Source organism: Pezoporus flaviventris, unplaced genomic scaffold (assembly GCF_033815535.1).
Source record: "Pezoporus flaviventris isolate CSIRO_AGI_PZ_B2104156 unplaced genomic scaffold, CSIRO_AGI_Pfla_v1 ptg000001l, whole genome shotgun sequence".
NCBI lineage: Eukaryota > Metazoa > Chordata > Aves > Psittaciformes > Psittacidae > Pezoporus > Pezoporus flaviventris.
The window spans coordinates 59329942-59348285 of NW_026892549.1; the positions used below are offsets into that span (position 1 = coordinate 59329942).

An 18344-nucleotide genomic window follows, 5' to 3' on the forward strand; every position below is an offset into this window, starting at 1 on the left:
GAGTTAAGCCTTATGAACTACCTGCATTTTCACACTTTTGTGTTGTGGAGTCATGCATCCGACCTCCCATCCTCAGTCCCTTCTGGATTTTGTTTTGTTTCTATGCATCTTTCACTGTCCTTTATTATCCTTCATTATCCTTTTATTAGCATGTTTTATATAAGCTGTTGCACTACAGGAGTGGTTTGTGCCTTGATGGGAACACTGGCAAGCCAAGCTATGGGTTGGTACAAGCTGGCAGAGAGTTTAGGTTGGCTCAGTCCATGGAAAATGTGGCTTAATTGAAATATTTCAGCATGTTCTGTCTCACACTTGAAGGATGAGTTTTGTTTTTGGGAATGTTGGGAAGTGCTTCTACATTAGAGACAGAGCCTCTCTTTACTCTGAAGCAGAGCTGACCTGGCAGGCTGTGCTGTGTCTTTATGGAGAATACAAGTGCTCAGGCTTGGTGTTCACAGCTTTTTCCAATAGCCTTCCTATTTGAAATTAATCTTCCTTACATTTCCTTTGAATAGGAGATTGAAACATTGGTGTTTTCCTGTCCTAGTACGAGAAGTCATTTCCTCTTTATGACATTTAAAATGCCTGCTTTGAGTAACACGCAAGCCTCTCCTTTTGGATCAGGGCTGGTATGTCTCTTGCAAGTCTCCTCCCTAAATAAGGGAGGGGAAAAAGAAAGAATTTGGCTCTTGCATCTGAAACAAATTAAAGTTCCATTTCTTTCCATTGCTATTCACTTGTTTAGGGTGTCTCCCACGAAACAACTGCCAGCAGCCAATGCTCGGTCATGGCCGGAAAGTTTCCTAATGGTCATTTTATGTTCTCCAGAGTTTCTTTTCATTACAGCAACTCTGTTTGCAGATGTGATAGGTAATTGGAAGTGCAAGGTTACTCCACCTTTATCACAGCAGCCTTAATTCTTAGATACTAAATGTAATTATATATTAAATCTTGGTGTTTAGCAATGGTTACATGGATCATAAGACAGCAGAAAAAGAATGTTTCATTGTCATTCACTTACAACTATAAGTAGAAGGTGTGTATTCTGCTTGACTGATTCTATATAAAGGCACTTGTGGAAAGCTGGAGTTGAAAGCTTGCTTGACAACAGTCACAGTTGCTGTTTGCAAAAAACATGACCAGAAGCATCTGAATATGGAGACATGGTGAATCTTTCAGTGGCCATCTGCATGCAAGGTGTACTATGATGTGCCAGATAGTAGACTGAGAGCATTAAATAATACATGGCAGTGGCAAGATACCATCGGCTTTCACGGCATGTCAGCTCTGTGTGCCTCTGTACACTGGAGCCTTACAATAGCGTCAGTGCCTGTCTTGTTACAGGGTAGCCAAATACTGGAGACAGTGTCTGGCTGTGGTGTCATAAGTGCCAATTAGGATGGAATCAGTAATTCCTGTAAGAGGCTGGCTCTACTCTGCTAATAGAGGCCAGCATTTGGCTGACTTCTTGCTGCATTGACATGCTGTTGACTTGCATTCAACTTGCTGACCTTAAGAAGCCCCAGTGCTTTCCTCCAAAGCTGCTGTCTAATTGGTGGGCTACAGCCCAGACCCCTTTGTGCTGTTGTGTGGGGTTACTTCATCCCAGGTGCAGGACTAGCATACTGGATGGGAGCACCTGATGTTGTAAAAAAGCAGCAACCGTTGGTAGGATGAAGGCAGTGGATGACTGTGGCAGGGACTTGCGAGTCCCCAGAGGCAGGAAAAATGAGACACATTTGGCACTGTTAAGAGCAAATAAAGAGGGGCTGTAGCTGCAGAGGTGAGAGCCCGTGTGGCTGGAGGACTGCTTCCAGCCTGCCTCTGAGAACCCACAGAATCTGAGTCAAAATCAGCAGCACAAATCAATGGCTCAGCCCTGGGAACAAAAGGTGGCACAGAGAGGTGAAGCAACCAAAGGAATTAGGAAAGGAAATTGAACATAGTTGATGTGAATGATGCTAAGGCAGGCTGGTGCTGTGTCAGCATGAGTTTGCACAGAAATGAGCATGCAAGTGATGCAGCCCTTGGAAAGAAATAGTGTGCTGTGCTGTTTGCTCTGTGGTTAAAGGAGCAGAGTTTGAAACAGCACTGCTGGTGCAGTTGGAACACCTTTTGATCAGCAAGTGCTTGGTTAGCCCTTACATCACATGACTGCAAGCAACTTCCATCTGGTAACTCATGGCTGCTTTTGTGAGAACTACAGTAGACAAGTCAGCTTGGACTCATAATTTTGGGGGAGGTGTTGGGTAATAATTCAATTTATTCTTAGGTAATGTGGAAAAATGTAAGGGGTTTTATATACCTGTATCTGGACTTATGTGCCTACATGGGTGTGTATATCTAGACTTAAATATCTAACGTGTACAGGTGTACACACATTTTATATATGCTCTAGTTATTGTACATATTTTATATGTATATATGTGCATGTATAAAAAAGCCTTAACTTCAGCTGGCACATTCCTGTAGGAGTAAAAAGGTGCCCTCCCTTTTCCTCTGTTTAAAGGCCTTGTGCTGTAGCGAGGACTAGATGATGGGAAGGATGGTGTGTGCACTGTGCCTGCAGCCAGACATGAGCTTTGCTATTGATGAAGGCAGAGAAACTAAGTGGAGAAGGGTGAAATGTGCAGAGCGGAGGGAGGAGAGGGAGTATTAGCTCAGTCTAATGGCACTAGCTTGTGTCAGGGAGTGCTAGACCTAGCGTCAGTGTTGCAGCATCAAAGGTGCATGATCACAGCACCATTGCTTTTCCTTCGGCAGTGTTCTGACCAGCAAGAGATGGGTCCTTGGGGATTGCTTTGCTTTTCAGCGTGAAACCTGACTTTCCTGGTTTTCTGTGGATGGAGGCACCTGTTACAAACCTGCTGTAATGCTGGATTTAATACAGTACATCTGATAACGCATCCCAGGGAAAGCCCATTTGAATTCAGTCTGTTAGTGGCACTGCAAAGCTATTTTCTAGTGTATGTATTGTGTTTTATCTTTCCAAGAGGATTTTATCTGAAAATGTTTACCAGCTTCCTTCCTTAGCAGAAACACTGAGCACTGAGAATGTGGAAGGAATCCTGCCAGGAGAGTGTCTTTATTTTCCTGAGGAGGGTTTGGGCTATGTCCTTCACAGTTCATATGCCTTTTTTAATTTCCAGGCTTCTCATACATTTCTGTTAATGTAATCCTGAACTAGGATTCCCTCTTTTGAAACACTTGCTGATAGGTAAACAGAGAGCAGTATAGGAGAAAACTGGTTTACAGCAAGAGTCCCAGAGAGGAAATATCTGACCACCCCAGTGTAGTATCTGATTAAATGCTGCATGGCAAGCATTCCTGACTGGTGTGCACATAAACAGAGAGCAGAATTCCCTTTATCTGTGATGCTTTTCATATTCAAGGTAATGCAAAGCTTGCACAAATGTTAACATGAAAAATATGGTTCCTACAAGTGATTTCTCAAGAGGCATTAAGTCCTCTACAGCAAAGCACACACTGGCTGTCAGCACGTGGCTTTGAAAGCAGGGAGGGAGTTTCCATTTGGGTTAGCAGTCCTTTGGACGTGGGGCAGCTTTGCCCTTGTATGACTGCTGTGCATATTCCTCACTGTGGAGGAACTATGACTCAATGCCCCATTTGTTCCACAGAAGATGTGCCGAACTGAACTAACTCTGTAGAGAAGTACATGAAACACAGTACCTTGAGAACCATGTGAAGCATCATTTGCAGGCCACTCTTGCCTGGATATTTCCCAGTAATGCTGGAAGCAGATAAATTGAAGAGGTTGGCTCCTGTTTCTGTGCAGATGGCATGGACCAACATCTTCTTTCCAACACCAGCAGGTCCAGCTAGTAACAAGGCCTTCACCAAAGGAGCCTTCTCATGGACTATTTGAGAACCTGTACAAAGTCATATGGCATTATTATTGTTTTAATTTAAGTCTGTCATAAAGGTAATAGAGTGATTCATCTACTGTCAATAATTTGTAATGTGAATTATTTCCTTAATATGGCACAAGTACTCTTGAGCTCAATTCTGTAGGAGTTACCACATTTGAGTTAGCATCCCTGTTTGTAGTACAACTCAACCACCTTTACTTACACACTCTGATGGGCAAACTCCAGCTCTGAATCTGTGTGAGATCAAAGAGCAGTAACTCACTGATAAATGTTTGAGGATGGACACAGGATAACAGCACTGAAAAGGAGCTGATGCTGGTTGCTATGTGTACAGGCCTGGTGCTCCTCACAGGGACTTGCTTTGTTACACAGCAGTTGTCAGCTCCCTTCCTCAGCTGTCCGTCAGAGGCAGGGTTAGAGATGTACCTTTGGCTTTAAGCTTTGCATCTGTTTTGAGAGCAAGTCCTCACTTTCTGCAACTGGACAAAGCCATAGACTCAAGTTGCACACAGGACAAAGAGAATTCCCTCCTTCTGCTGACAATTTCCAGCTTCCCCATCTTGAAAGCAAACAAACTAATGGGAGTCTGTTGGAGCTGTGTTTGTCAGTGATTCTGAAACCAGATGTTTCCATGTGTTTTATTTTATCTCCTTTAACTGCTGCCTTTTTCGGGTAATTTTTCCTCTTAAATGTTATTGCTGTTCAGTGAGCATTGGAGACGCTGACTGCCTGTCACTGAGGCTAGCTGTTCTCCAAAACCCTTTACTGCTGATCATAGCATCCCAGACTGGTTTGTGTGTGTTGGAAGGGACCTTAAAGCTCATCCAGTTCCAACCCCCTGCCACAGGCAGGGACATGTTCTACTAAAGCAGGTTGCTCTGAGCCCTGTCCACTGGGAGCTGCTCTAAAGTCTACCCTTAGGGATCCTGCTCTTCTCCAGGCTGAAACAGCCCAGCTCTCTCAGCCCAATAAGCCCTCTAAGCCTGCCTGCTGAGTGTGGTATTAGCTCATCTGCAGAGGAGCTAATAGTATTCCCCAGTTTGGAACTCAGCATCTGCATGTTGCAGAGCAAGTACAATATTATCTGTGAGGAGGAGGATCCTTTTCTGTTCCCTTCCTTTTATTCAGGTGAACAAATGCAAATGCCAGGGTTGCTTTGCTTTACTTGCTCTGCCAGCAGCAATGACTGCTCAGCATTTCTAAATCTCTGCCTATGGCAGCTCCAGGTAAACTCATTCTGGGCTGTAAGAAATGCATCCATCACCTGGGAAAGCCTGGAAGAATTGCCTGTGTTGTGGAAACAGGACCACTGAAAGATTTAGGTGGCTGATGGTGATAGAACTCGTCTTCCCTGCAGCTCTGTTCTTCTATGAATTAGGTACAGGTAAACCTCTAGAGATGGAGGTAGTAGGAAATGTCAAATGCTGTATCTGTACACAGTGGCAGTTCTGTAACATCACTGCCTCGAAGCCTAAAACCATTCTGTGTGAGCAGTGATGGTTGTTGCTAAGGCAAATTTGAATGTGTGTGAGCATCTGCCACTTCTGAAGGTCTTTGGGACTGGTGTCTATCAGACTATGGGACTAGTGGGGGAAACTGGCCCCAAAGGTGCTGGGCTGCAGCAGAAGCCTCTGGCTTAGCCTGGAAAAGTTCTCTGGGTTAAGGAGACAGCTAAACCCAAATCCAGTCAGGCTGCCTATTGTGTCCTAATGCTTTAACAACCCAAATAAATGACAATGAACCAACTGCGAAGATGAATGCCATTATTTCAGGGCTGTGCAGGGTGTAGTGAAGTTGTCAGCCACCCAGGCTTTATTAATATTTGGTGGTTCCATACCAATCTATTCCTTTTACACATCAATTTATTATGAGGGGAGCAGCAGACTCCTCTGTGTTTAAAGATGAAATATAGAGGCTACTCTTATTTCTCCTTCAGCTGCTTATAATTTTCTCAATGCTATTTAAGCTGGGGGCTTTCCTTGCCATCAGGTGATTATTATGAGAATAACTTTTACTTCCACACATACACCATTATATGATTAACTAGTTTTGAGATGAATTAAGTGAAATGTCATTCGTAACGGAGCACCCAAAAGGTAAAACCATTCCTGTGCCTCTTTTTGGCTCATGCAAGAGCTTGCTTTACTTAAAGGCATTTTAAAAATGCTACAACAAATACTTCTTGTTTAACTAGTCCAGGGGCATTTCTCCCTGGAATTTTAAATGGTAGAAAATGTATGGATTCTCTTTCCTCCTGCCTCAGGGAGTGTCTTGGGGCTTGAATTCAGTAGGTTTAGATAGCATTAAAACATAACCTTGGAGGAGTTATGTGGTATACAAAATACCACATTGTAGTCAGTGCAGACAGCAATAACTGCCGACCTCTCTCAGCTGACTGTGGTCAAACTTGCAGCCAACCCCTGAGAGTTAATCCAAAAACCAGCTGGGAGTGTTTTAGATAAGGAAAGCCCATCTAGGCTGACGGAAGGGGTGTTTGGAGCATCCTGTTTGTTAACCTGATCTGCAGATAGAGCACTCCTGCTGCCCTACAGCTCAACCTGAGACCAAGTGGAAGCAGCCTTGTGCACTGCTGCACTGAGCTTTCTACAGCACATGCCCTCTGTGGGGACAGGGAGAGCCACAAAACATCCTAGAAGAGCCTCAGAGCATGTACATAGAGACCAGCCTGAACACAGGTCTGTCTGGGAGGCGTGCAAAGGGGAGGGGAAAGCAGAAGCTCAGTGTCAGCTTTGCTCCATTTGCCGGAATGGCAAAAATAACATTAGTTATTTTGTCCTAGTTATTTTGTCCTATAAAGGGGCTCAGCAGGCAATGGCACAGCCTGGGGTAGGATATGTCAGGGAGGATAAAACCTCCCTGAAAGCCGATCAGGAATGGCAAAGGATGCAAGTGAAGTATGGGTAGAGGCCCTTGAGACAGGCAGGCACTTCTTGCAATCACTAGAATCTGGCATATGCCATTCCCAAGTAAAATATGGGATAGATTTTTCCATTAAAAGCATGCAACTCGACCCAGCAAAGCTTTGTTAGGTATTGGCAAAGTCTTAATGCAAACTACAAGAGCATTTAAAAGTGTTCCCTCTGATGTACAAAATGTATCCAGACTAATTCCTTAAACGACTGTGTTGTTTAGTACTGAGTAACATTAGCCAGCTTGTAAAAGGTAAATTGCAACCTTAGCCCTTCCCTTAACTTGATTAATTTTGATCACTGGAGCTTGTTTTAGCTATTATCTTTCCCCAGTGATTTCCTTTTATGTGCTGCCATTCACAAACTGTTAACATGCAAACGGAGATGGTTTGGAAACGCAATACCTGACAATAGCATGTGCAAGCTCCTTTATGCACTATTAAATTGATACGGTCTTCACTCAGAAGGCTTAATTGAAAAACAATTATACTGCAAAATGCTTTAGATTACGATTAATCAAGCCTTGTCAAAGCCGGTAAAAATGCACGTTACTGACAGGAAGCAAAGCCATTGTATTCTGCCCTCTGGTAATTTCTGCTGTGCTCTTACCTAATGGCAGTATTCCATACAGTGCTATTAGCTGTCTGACATCTGCAAGAGAGGGCATTGGCTCTCTATCTGCCTGCTGAAGTGTGGTCCCCAGATAGCTGTACTCGCCTGTAGGGAGAAAGCACGGGCTTCATAAATGTGACAGTGCATTGTTAGAGAAAGCATAACTCGAGTCATGAAAAACTACCTTAGAATACCAATATAACGTGCTCACAGCAAACCCAGGGGACAGGGATTCAAACAGGGCAATATTGGTGTGGAATGTGGCCCTGAGCAATTTGGAGAGGTGAACTGCAAAGGAAGTTGAAGTTAAACACACTGGATTCCCCTTCCAGCCTGTGGAAGGTGTTCAGCAGAGCTGCCAGTCTCAAATAACCTTTGAAAGAAACTTTGTGGAGAAGCATCATTAACAGCACCATAAATCACATTCACTGGCAAAGGATTTCTAGGTTTGGGATTCTGCAGGGTTGGATGCCAGTGAAACACACTCCGTCAGAAGGATTTTAGAAAGGGGAAAAGCTGATTTAACAAGCATTCTCCCAACTGTATCACATCTCAGCCTCTCGCTGTGTTAGACATTGGAGTGTGTCACCTCATTTGGTGGGTTCTTTGCTTTGCACTTAATCTGTGTTTCTTCAAACAAAACAGCCCAAGACAACCAAAAATCCCTGACATGAACTGATTGAATCTTGCCTCAGCTCTTGTTACAGAGCCATGATCACACTGCTTGCCCTGTCAAAGTCCATACACAAGACATGTTAGAGAAAAAAGATCCAGCAGGATGGGCCACAAGCAGGAAAACTAGCTGTGATGATGTAGTCAGTGATTATTTTTTAGCATCAATTGCATGTCATTATGGTGAATATCTCAAAAAATTGTGTTTTATTGGAATGAAAAATGGAGAGCACTGGAGCTTTTTTGGGCAGGGGTATGTTAGCAATGGTTAAGAGAGAAAGGGGAGTTGTAATTTGGGGGCCAAAAGGCAGACAAGCCCTGGTGCAACTGCCCCCTCCCCTCTGAAGAACAAAATTCATTTCAGGTTTTATCTTTTATTTAAGGAGAAATCAAAAGACCCGGATAGGAATTAATCTTCACAGATTTAATTAGAAGGCATCAAAGGGTTTAATTGCAACTGAACATAAATCATGGTGGATACTCGCTGACTAATTTAGATAAGGTCACCAAGAAAATTAGTTCAGTGATGTCGGTTTGTCATAGGGGGGGGGACATTTCAGTGCCTTTACTTGCTGTGTAGCACAATTCCACTCTGTCCCTTTGCCAGGAACTGGGATGGAAGTGACCTTCCTTAGGCTTCAGCCCTGTAAGAGCTGAGCAGTTGAGGACTGCAGAAGAGCCACAGCTTCAAACCTCAGGGTCAAGGGAAGATAGCCCAAAGCTACCTCAGCCTATTTCCAAGTTTGATGTTACCATCTGTTAATCATTATCCACTGGCCAAGATGTGCTTTAAAAACATCCCTGGCAGGGAATGTTTGTTAGACAAATGCAGCCTGGTTGGGTGAGCAACGGAATGATGGAAAATTTCCCTTATTTTGTTTCATGATCTTTTAATGAGCATAAAATGGGCAGAATACTTGTTAATTCAGCCTTCAACAGAGTGGTTTGGTTCCACCTCCTGTGTAAAGCATAGGCAAGCATGTCTGACTGCAGCTGCAGGTAACAGAAACTGGGCAAGAGGTCTGTGAACTGCAGAACTAGGCAGAGGCACATCTTAAATCAAGGGCCAGATATGCCTCAGAGCACTGCTCGAAGTTGGTGGGCAGGCAGGGAGGTAAAGGTAAGAGGGTGAGTCTTCTCTGCTCAACAGACTCATACTGAAGGCCAGTGCCTGGCCAGTGCTGCCGAAAGGATATCCTGGCTCCACCTCAGAGTGGCTTGTGACAGACAAAGCCATTCAAGGCTTCCAGGTGTTAGTGCTTGGAGCTAAGCATCAGCTTTCCTAAGAGGCCCTTGGTTTCACTAGCAGAAGTGGAAGGTAACAGGCACCCTGCAGAAGCAGGTTTGCTTTGCATAGATATTCAAGTTTGAAAGTCCTGGAAGTGTAATTACTCTTGAACTCCCCCTTGACTGGAAATAGGGGCCAGTGAACACTGAATGGCTGGAGGTTTGGTAGGATTAAACACCATATTAGTTGTAATATATGTACTTTACCAACATAATCTGAGAGATTCACGGTCTTGGCTTTTATCAGCAATCCTTCTTCCACCAGTTCCTTATACAGAGAATCGATGGTCCTATGGACAAGAGACATCACTCAGAAATCCCAGGGCGCTGTCAGTAAAAGCTCAGGCCTTCAGTAACTGAACTAGCTTGAGAGTTATGTTTCCTCAGCTTTATAAATGCATTCTGTGGCTCAGAGGTAAAGGTGATTAGTGCCATTAATATGAAACCAGTAAGTACAGCTTTCTGCATTATGGCAAGAGATCTCTCCCTGCCTCACACACCACATGGCACCCTCTCCCTCTCATACCAATTCCATTGCCCATTTCCAGGTGATGCAGTATCAGTTATGACTTGTGTAATAGGCTTGTTCATTAATATCAATTACTGGCAGATTATTTTTAAATGATACAGTAATGGCAATCCTAGCACTACTACAGCTCTTCACTTAGCTCTTCAATTAGTAGTAATTCATTAATTCTTCTTGGAATTTATTCTGTTTGCAATAGACAGTCTCACCTTGTCAGCAACATGATGTGAATGACTTGATCAGAACAACCAGTGGTCTACCTACTGCAGTGTCAGGATCATGGTAGCCAGAGGAGGATCAGCGGGAAAACATACACTGGAAATAGGCACAACTTCTCCAGTGGAGCAGTTTTTTCCTAACGCCATTAGTAGCTGGAAATAACTCCCACTAATTGAGGTTTTAATACAGCTACACTTGTTCCTGGTTGTCTATAGATGTGAATGCTCTCCACACACTCTCTCGGAGTTCTACCTAGGTATTGAATTGAGTGATGTTTTTGGCACTAGGTTCTACAGATGGATACTGCTTCAAGGATGATATAAAATGAATAAGCCTGGTGGAAACTCTTGTATTGTTAGCATAAGCACTACTTACTTGAACCTTTATAGGTCTTCCACTATGCACTTTGCACATCCTCTTCCCTTTTTTTGCCTTAGTCATCTATCTTAATTGGGATGTTCTGGTATGGCTGCAATAAAAATATTCAGTAGGGACTCTCAGCTGGCTAATAAAATATACCTAATTTGAGGTCCGTGGCCTTCTTCAGCTGGTAAGTTTCATGTTTATGCAGTGTTAGTGGCACAATTAGTATAGGAGCAGTAATAAGCAAATACAAATTGGAACTCACCTTCAACAGCATTGATTTTTGCCTCTCTGACTCTTATTCTCAGTGATTTATGTTGAGCATGCATCATAAAGCGAGCAGAAGGTAGAGTGGGACTAACCTGACACTTCTGTTGGGAGAGTGACTTCTACTTTTCCTGTCTTATTATTTTTACTGTGCAAGCTTAATGATGCATGCCCTGAGCCTCCTCCAAGTAAGTGTGATGTGATCAGTCTTTGTTGACTGAAGCCCCTTGCGCCCTGTTCTCCATGCCAAAACCAAGCTGAACCTCAGCTTCTCTTGGTTATTGCTGTAATGCTTCCTCCTTCCCTGCTCAGCAGGGAAGAGCAGCGCATGGAGCCAAAATGACAGATAAACTCTGATTTAAAGCCACTACTACAAAGTTTGTGTTCTTAAAAGGCTGTGTGTTGTATTAAGTTTATATGTAAAGAAGCAGGTACGTGCAAGAGTGGTTTTATAAGCACAGAATATACATGTCCTTGTTAGACTTTGGTGCTGTTTTTGTAGTAGAGGTCATGCTCTGTTATGATCTATGACACATTAAATATTTGCTTGGAGAGGTTCTTTATTTTCAAGTAGGTAGAGAGATCACTGGCTGTGTAGCACCAGCCCCCTAAATGATCTAGTCCAGGTCTTGCTGAGCATGTCCTGTAAAAATGGATTCATGGAGTGAATCCTGTGTGCTTCCCCCTGCAGTGATTGAGGGTGTTTGTCTTAATGCTGCTCTCTTGGGATCTGGGTCTGCTTCTGCTGTGCACTGCTGCTGGGTCAGCAGGTCCCAGTGGTGCTATCTCTGTGTTTGTGTTATGTGTACAGGTGAAGAATAGCGGATTGTCAGTGAATACATCACACTGAAATGCACATCACTGAAAATGGAGTGTCACAGAAAAAAAAATACACTCAAATCCTTCAAATAAAATAAGGATGCTTGAAAAAGCAAAGGTGCACAAGGAATTGCCAGGTCTGCCAAAACTCTGGCAGGGGATTGGAACTAGATGATCTTAACCTGAACTATTCTATGATTCTACTCTAACTCTTACTGATGAGTCTGGGAGATCTGGGCTGCTTTAGCCTGGAGAAAAGAACGCTTCTTAAGGGAGTTGCTCTGGGAGCATCTCCAGTGCCTAAAGGGGCTACAGGAAACCTGGAGAGGGGCTTTGGACAAGGACCTGTAGGGACAGGACAAGGGGAATGGCTTTAACCTGCCAGAACAGGGGTGACCGAGATGAGCTCTTAGGCAGAAGCTCTTCCCTGTGAGGGTGCTGAGGCGCTGGCACAGGATGCCCAGAGAAGCTGTGGCTGCCCCATCCCTGGCAGTGTTCAAGGCCAGGTTGGACACAGGGGCTTGGAGCAACCTGCTCTAGTGGAAGGTGTCCCTGACTGTGGCAGGGGGTTGGAACTGGATGAGCTTTAAGGTCCTGTCGTGGTTTAAACCCAGTCAGGTAACTGAGCTGAAAGTCAAAACACTGCACTGCACCAGCTACCAAGAAGGAGAAAAATGACTGCTACTGCTGAACCCAGGACAGGTCCCTTCCAACCGAAACCATCCTATGATTCTATAATAAGTAAGATTTATGTTATGTACATGAAGGGTGATTTATGGAGTACAGGGGCCTGTCTACAGCCTGCCTTATCAGGTTTCAGCTGGAATGGAAAATCTGACACTCAACAGGTTTGCTCTGTGCTTCTGCACCTGCAGAGATGATGGGAAACAGGCAAATGGGGCCTATATCCCACCTAAATGCTGCATGTGCTCACCTTTGCATACTGGAATTAACTTGACTGAAGCTGATGGTGACTGGACCTAGTGGTGTGGTGTTGCAGAAGGGGGATCTTAATCTGTGTGCATTGTTGAAGTTGGGGAAAACAAGGATCTGTGCTATGGAGCATGAAAGCAGTGTTCTGTTGGCCTGTTATGTGTTGTGCTATAAAGCCATTGGTCAGGAAGGGGCTGTGTGTAGGTTGCTGTGTTCACTGGGAATGCAAAAAAGGTTTTAGGTAAAGCATATGTGTTTGTAAAAGTGGGGTTTTTACCATCTAGGCTTTTTATGCATATTTATAACTGTTAGTAAAGAGGTTTTATGTACCATAGAGTTCCTGATGCTGGTAAGCATAGTAGTGTTGAGATGCACTTGGTGTAATTAGAAACTAAATGGGTTGATAGTATATCTAATGCAAAAAGGATGCACTCAATCTCAGGTAAACAGGTCCTCTCTTTACCTGTCAGGAGTTAGATCTTCTTCCAGCTCAGATATCTTCTTCCTTGTGGTTGTTTTCTTCTGAGGACCACAAAAACAGACAGGCATTAGTGACCTTAGCACAGAGACGTGGTTTTGAATTTATTGAGGAAGAGGGAGAGTCAGAACAGCAAATGCTTGTGTTTGAATGTGGCCCTTGTCACTGAAGGAACCCAAAGGGAAAAATGATATCCTTGAATGCCTGAAGGGAAAGGAAGTCATATCCCCGTTTATAAGAGCATAGGAGATGTTCCTATCTATATCTATCTGATTATTACATCTATCTGAATATATTACTTACTATCTGATAATTTCAGCATGCTTAACCTATGGTAAGATTCTGACTTGTGTCTCACTTCTCTACCAACTGCAAAAAGCCCATGGAAAACAGAAATAAGAAAGATGTGAATCAGTAATGACAAGCCCCTCCATTAATTAAAGCTCACAAGCCATAAACACAGTTAGGGATAATTAGTTGTGGAGAGGACATTATTAATCCATGTTAGTGCCCACCACTCGTGTCCACTGTTCAGTTCTGCAAAGCACTTTAGAATTACTTCATTGGAACTATTTACACAGCAGTATTTGTGCACCATGGGATTTCTTCCATGGCTTACATTTAAGCTCTGCAGAGCTCTAGAGGCTGTGTTGTTGAGTTAAAGAATCCTATAGAAAATGCTGGGGGGTTTTGGTGTTGGTTTCTTTTGTGTTTGTCTTCCTAGGATGGATAAGCAGTGTTCACAAATACATGAATTGTACGTTTCCAAGGACATCACAATGTGAATGGGTCAGTGGCTGTTACTGTTTGCAATGCAACAGACATCATCTGGATGAAAAGATAAACTAACCCCAGAACTATATGGATAAGCTAACACGGAAAAAGCGATGTTCTTATGTTTTGTATGGGAATAAAGCCAACAACCCTATCTGCAGAACTACACCTCAGGTTTCTCTACATAAATAAGCTTGGCAGCAAATACTCATTAGAGTGTGCCAGTGGGGCTTTGTTTTGCAGCAAAGGAATGGGAAGAACAAAGCATATGCCATGCTGGTTTAACAACTGAGGAAATAGACTGTCAGCTGTTTATTTCTGCTGTTCTCCAGCTTTGTCCTTTTAGCTTTCTCCCAACAAGCTAGAAATTACATATCGTAGGGTCTGCCTGGGAAGAAAAGCTCATTTCTACCTATGTAAAGGCACTAAGCATATGCTGAATTTATTGGCCAACTGGTATTGTCCTCAAGGCAGCTTCACCAATAAAGTAACTCAAGAGCAACACAAAAATGAACTATGCAGGGGGAAAATGTGTTTTCCTAATTAACATAAACGGCATTTATGGGGAATTTGGCAAACACTGAGATGCCATAAGGGGAACTCTGAATTGTAGACAATGGCTTTCCCCCAAAATGCCTTATTGGGAAAGGCTTTTATTTAGAAAATGATAATGTTTAATGAATGTGAACACGTTCATCATTTATAATGGAAATCTCCTTGTTTCTGTCTCCGAAATGTCAGCCTTGCTTCTGTGTAGCCATCCATTCACTTGGTTATTTTCTGCTTTGGTAAGTCACATGTAGTGAACTGTATTAGCTATTAGTTGGCAGATGACAGCAGACCGACTTCTGTGCTCAGTGTAGTATCTCGTCCTACTGGGTGGGCTCATGAAAATGGTTTGAATAGCTCAGAGGCTGCTATGAGCAAACACGGACCTCATTTCAGACTGGACTCCAGAGCAGTGTCTCTGGCACCAGAAGGCACAGAGTACCCAAAATGTCTCATTGAGGGAACTGTTCCATGTTGGAACTGCAGGATCTGTGTCACCCTTTGGCTGTGGTGATCTGAGTCCTGCTGCCACCAGGTCTGTGGGAAGGTACCAAGAAAAAAGCACTTCTGTGGCTTTAGGGAAATGGTAGTGTGTAAGCAGCAGTGTGTGAAGTGAGTGGATTCCTTGGATCATGTGTGGTGCTTGTGCATGCACCTGCTTTGGTTTAAGTCTTTCCTGCGATGCCAAGATAGAGACAGCAGCTTCTGATAATTCTACAGAAAAAGTCCTGGGACAAAGATGTTGGAACAGGTTGCCCAAGAAGGTTGTGAATGCTCCATCCAGGTTGGATGGGACTTGGAGCAGCCTGGTCTAGTGGACTGTTTCCCTGCCTGTGGCAGGGGGTTGGAAGTGGGTGATCATTAGGTCCTTTCCAACCCAGACCATTCTATGATTCTATGTTCGCACTAATTATTAAGCTCTCACTAAGTGGGGGGCTCTGAGCTGTGATCCCTGTTGGATTTAGCTACAGCATCCAAAGAAGTTACAGCTCTTACAGTTGGCTGAGAGCTGTGGATACTAATCTCCATCAGATACAGAAGATCCAACAGCAGTTCTGAGTCACTGCCCTCAAATCCAGCCTTTCCTCATTTTTGACCCAGCCTGTCTTTGGGCCTTATTCATTATGGCTTTGCTCTTATCAGGTCTTTATACTAAGGTTGATATTCTTGTCATTGCTTTGCTTTTGTGGTTTTCTTTGCTTCTGCCCAACTGCATCATTGATATCCAAAGCTGCACTGAGATGCTACCAAGGCCTATTTACATGCTTAGGTTCCTATGTCCCCTCTTTCTGTTTTTCTCCCCCAGTGCTGAGTATGCCTTTGTGTATGTGTGGGTGTACTCAGTTGCAATGGGATGCTTTACCTGCACTTGGATGGAAACAAATCCTTGGGGGAGCAGAGCAGGAAAAGCAGCACAATGGGCTTAATAAAAAGCACTCTGATAAGCACTTAAACATAACTTCCAGGTCAGTAACTGCAGAGAGCTTATCTGTCAGCTCTGATGTTGGGTGGAAACCCAGCCTAAAGAAGCTAGGTCTGTTATGGTTCACTTTGCTGCAGATTCCCAAGGGAAGCACCACTTCCCAAGGGAAGCTAGGTCTGTTGTGGTTTACTTCACTGCAGATTCTCAAGGGAAGCACCATTGGCTGCTAAATCCTATGTGCACTATGGTGGTGGTACATGGCATCCATCTAGATGAAATAGTTGTAAAGCTGGTGGGTTGTGCTGAGCTGGGGCTGTCAGCAGAAAGGGAAGGACTCAGAATAACATGTCAGTAAAAAGACTGCACTGAGATGAGGATGCCACCAACTTTTTAGACATCAAACACTTTGGCAGATGCTAGACCTCTCTCTTTCACCTAAAGGTGCTTTTATAACGGGCTCCTCTAGGCTGGCTGGGGACTCAGACCTTCTCTTCAGATTGGATAGAAGGCAGAAGTTCTTCTCTGTGAGGGTACTGAGGCACTGGCACAGGGTGCCCAGAGAAGCTGTGGCTGCCCCATCCCTGGCAGTGTTCAAGGCCAGGTTGGACACAGGGGCTTGGAGCAACCTGCTCTAGTGGAAGGTGTCCAATAGAGTGTTCCCTGCCAACAAAAAGCACTTGAGTTCTACTGTGGTGTCTTCCTGCAAAGAAAGGAGAAGAAATCCCTCCTTAGCACACAGGGCATGGCCAAATGCAGCATTGGGTATCTGGGGTAACTGTCCGTAGACAGAAAATTCCAGTTATGAGAGTTCACTTTAAGAAACGACCCTTGCTGCCCATTCCCTACTGACAGTGCAGAAAAGGTTTGATTTATCTGAAGAATGTTGAATCCTCCTGAGAATGCTTTTACATTGTGCTTCAGACATGTTCATGGCTACAATGAGAACTCAAACCCACTGTTACTTGCACTCATATTTGAGGGGAGAGGTATGGGTAACACATGCCTTGAAAGCCTAGAGGATTTTTGCTGAATAACAAATGAATAACCTGCTTCTAAACCTTTCCAGCTCATATGATTCTGGTTATAGAGGCCAAATTTTCATACAGCAGATCTGAAGGCTGTGCAGATGTATGCACTGGTTTACGGACTGGGGTATTTCTGCAAATACTAATTAGAAAAAAAAGCCTTTGCCAATGCCAAATTCAAATGGTTCTGCACAAGGAAGATGTTTTTTGACTAAAATCTCATACCTCCTTACATTCCCCACCCCAGGCAATTGTTTGGTTGCATCTGTGTCGTGTGTCGTCCCTTCCCCCCCGTCCCCCCTGTCCCCCCCGTCCCGTCCCCCCCCGTCCCGTCCCCGTCCCCCCCGTCCCCCCCCGATTAAGCCTTTAGGGAACTTCTATTACTCAATTAGTACTTTTCCCCCCCTCTTTTCCCACCTTGTTCTCTCAGGCTACTGGGATAAGCTGGGAGAACAAGAGTTAAATAACCTCCCTCCACCCAAACTATTCCAATCCTATCTTGAAAGTTCAAAAAACCCCAAACAGCTCCAAACATAACACTTGATAACTCTAGTGTGACATTCTGAGGCAGAGTTTAGCTGATCTAAATGCATCTGCCCATGATGACTTTGGGAAGATGGTTGTAATGTTTTGTCTGTGTATCTTCAGCCTCCCTATTTTTGAAAGGGATTCAGCAACCCAGTTGGTATCAGCTTTCAGAGCTGCTTCAGTTTTGTGTTATTAAATTGCCCCTGTCAGATGAAAGAGCATTTTTAGAGATAATTTGAGCAGAAGTACAGCAACAGCAAGTATTTGCTTGCTAAAAGGATTATAGAAATGAAATACAACATGAGATTAGGGTTGGCTATTTGCCCTGAGTATTTGAAGTGCATCTGCTGATTGAATGGTGGGGTCTGTAAGCTTTGAGTTATTTTGCACTGACATGATCTATAGTTTAAATGCTTGGGTAAGGAATTTAGGGAACCACAAGCTGTGGAATTCTGTGTATAGATGTGAACATGACGTGCTGTGTTCCAGTGGGTAACTCATAAAACAGGTTAAAGATCTACATTATATTTAATTGGCTTAATTGTAAGTTTCCAAACCCTTCAATAGTAAACAGTAACATAATTAACGTGTACCTGCTGTAGGTGGTCTATGTGTTGTATGGATAAATGAAAGGTTACACCAAAGCATTCAAAGTGCATTATTTTGCTGTATGTTAACCAGTCCAGCAGCTGGAAAAATTCCTGGCACCCAGATCTGCGCCTTCCTTGGAAAACTGTATTAATCTGAACATGTCACCTCCAAGAGAGGGATTGCTTGGATTTTCCTGTTTGACTGCATTACAGGATTTCAACAGGGTGTGTATCCCTCTTGAAAATCAGATCTATTTTGCAATGATTTATCTCTGGAACAGTTCAGTTTGTCCTATGCATGTTTATAAAGGTTAAGGAATAATAATGGCTAAAGGAAAAAGACTTTTAAATGGTTCTGACTTGAGATTCAGTGAATGTTTGTTTAGGGTGTGTATTTCGACATTGGTATCTGTGAGACTGGGGTTTGCACTGAATACAGGGTGGAGAATTGAGATAGAC

General features: G+C 43.6%; 1 protein-coding gene across 1 annotated transcript in view; it reads right to left on the reverse strand.

The window, feature by feature from the left end:
* The window catches only part of IQCA1 (IQ motif containing with AAA domain 1), a 95666-nt gene that overhangs the window by 15394 nt on the left and 61928 nt on the right, over positions 1 to 18344 (reverse strand). Inside the window, exons 12-15 of the mRNA XM_061460333.1 lie at positions 12982 to 13040; positions 9599 to 9681; positions 7430 to 7537; positions 3691 to 3890 (exon numbers count right to left, since the gene is read on the reverse strand). Of these exons, the coding sequence (XP_061316317.1) occupies positions 3691 to 3890; positions 7430 to 7537; positions 9599 to 9681; positions 12982 to 13040 (450 nt within the window). The remainder of the gene's footprint in view (positions 1 to 3690; positions 3891 to 7429; positions 7538 to 9598; positions 9682 to 12981; positions 13041 to 18344) is intronic.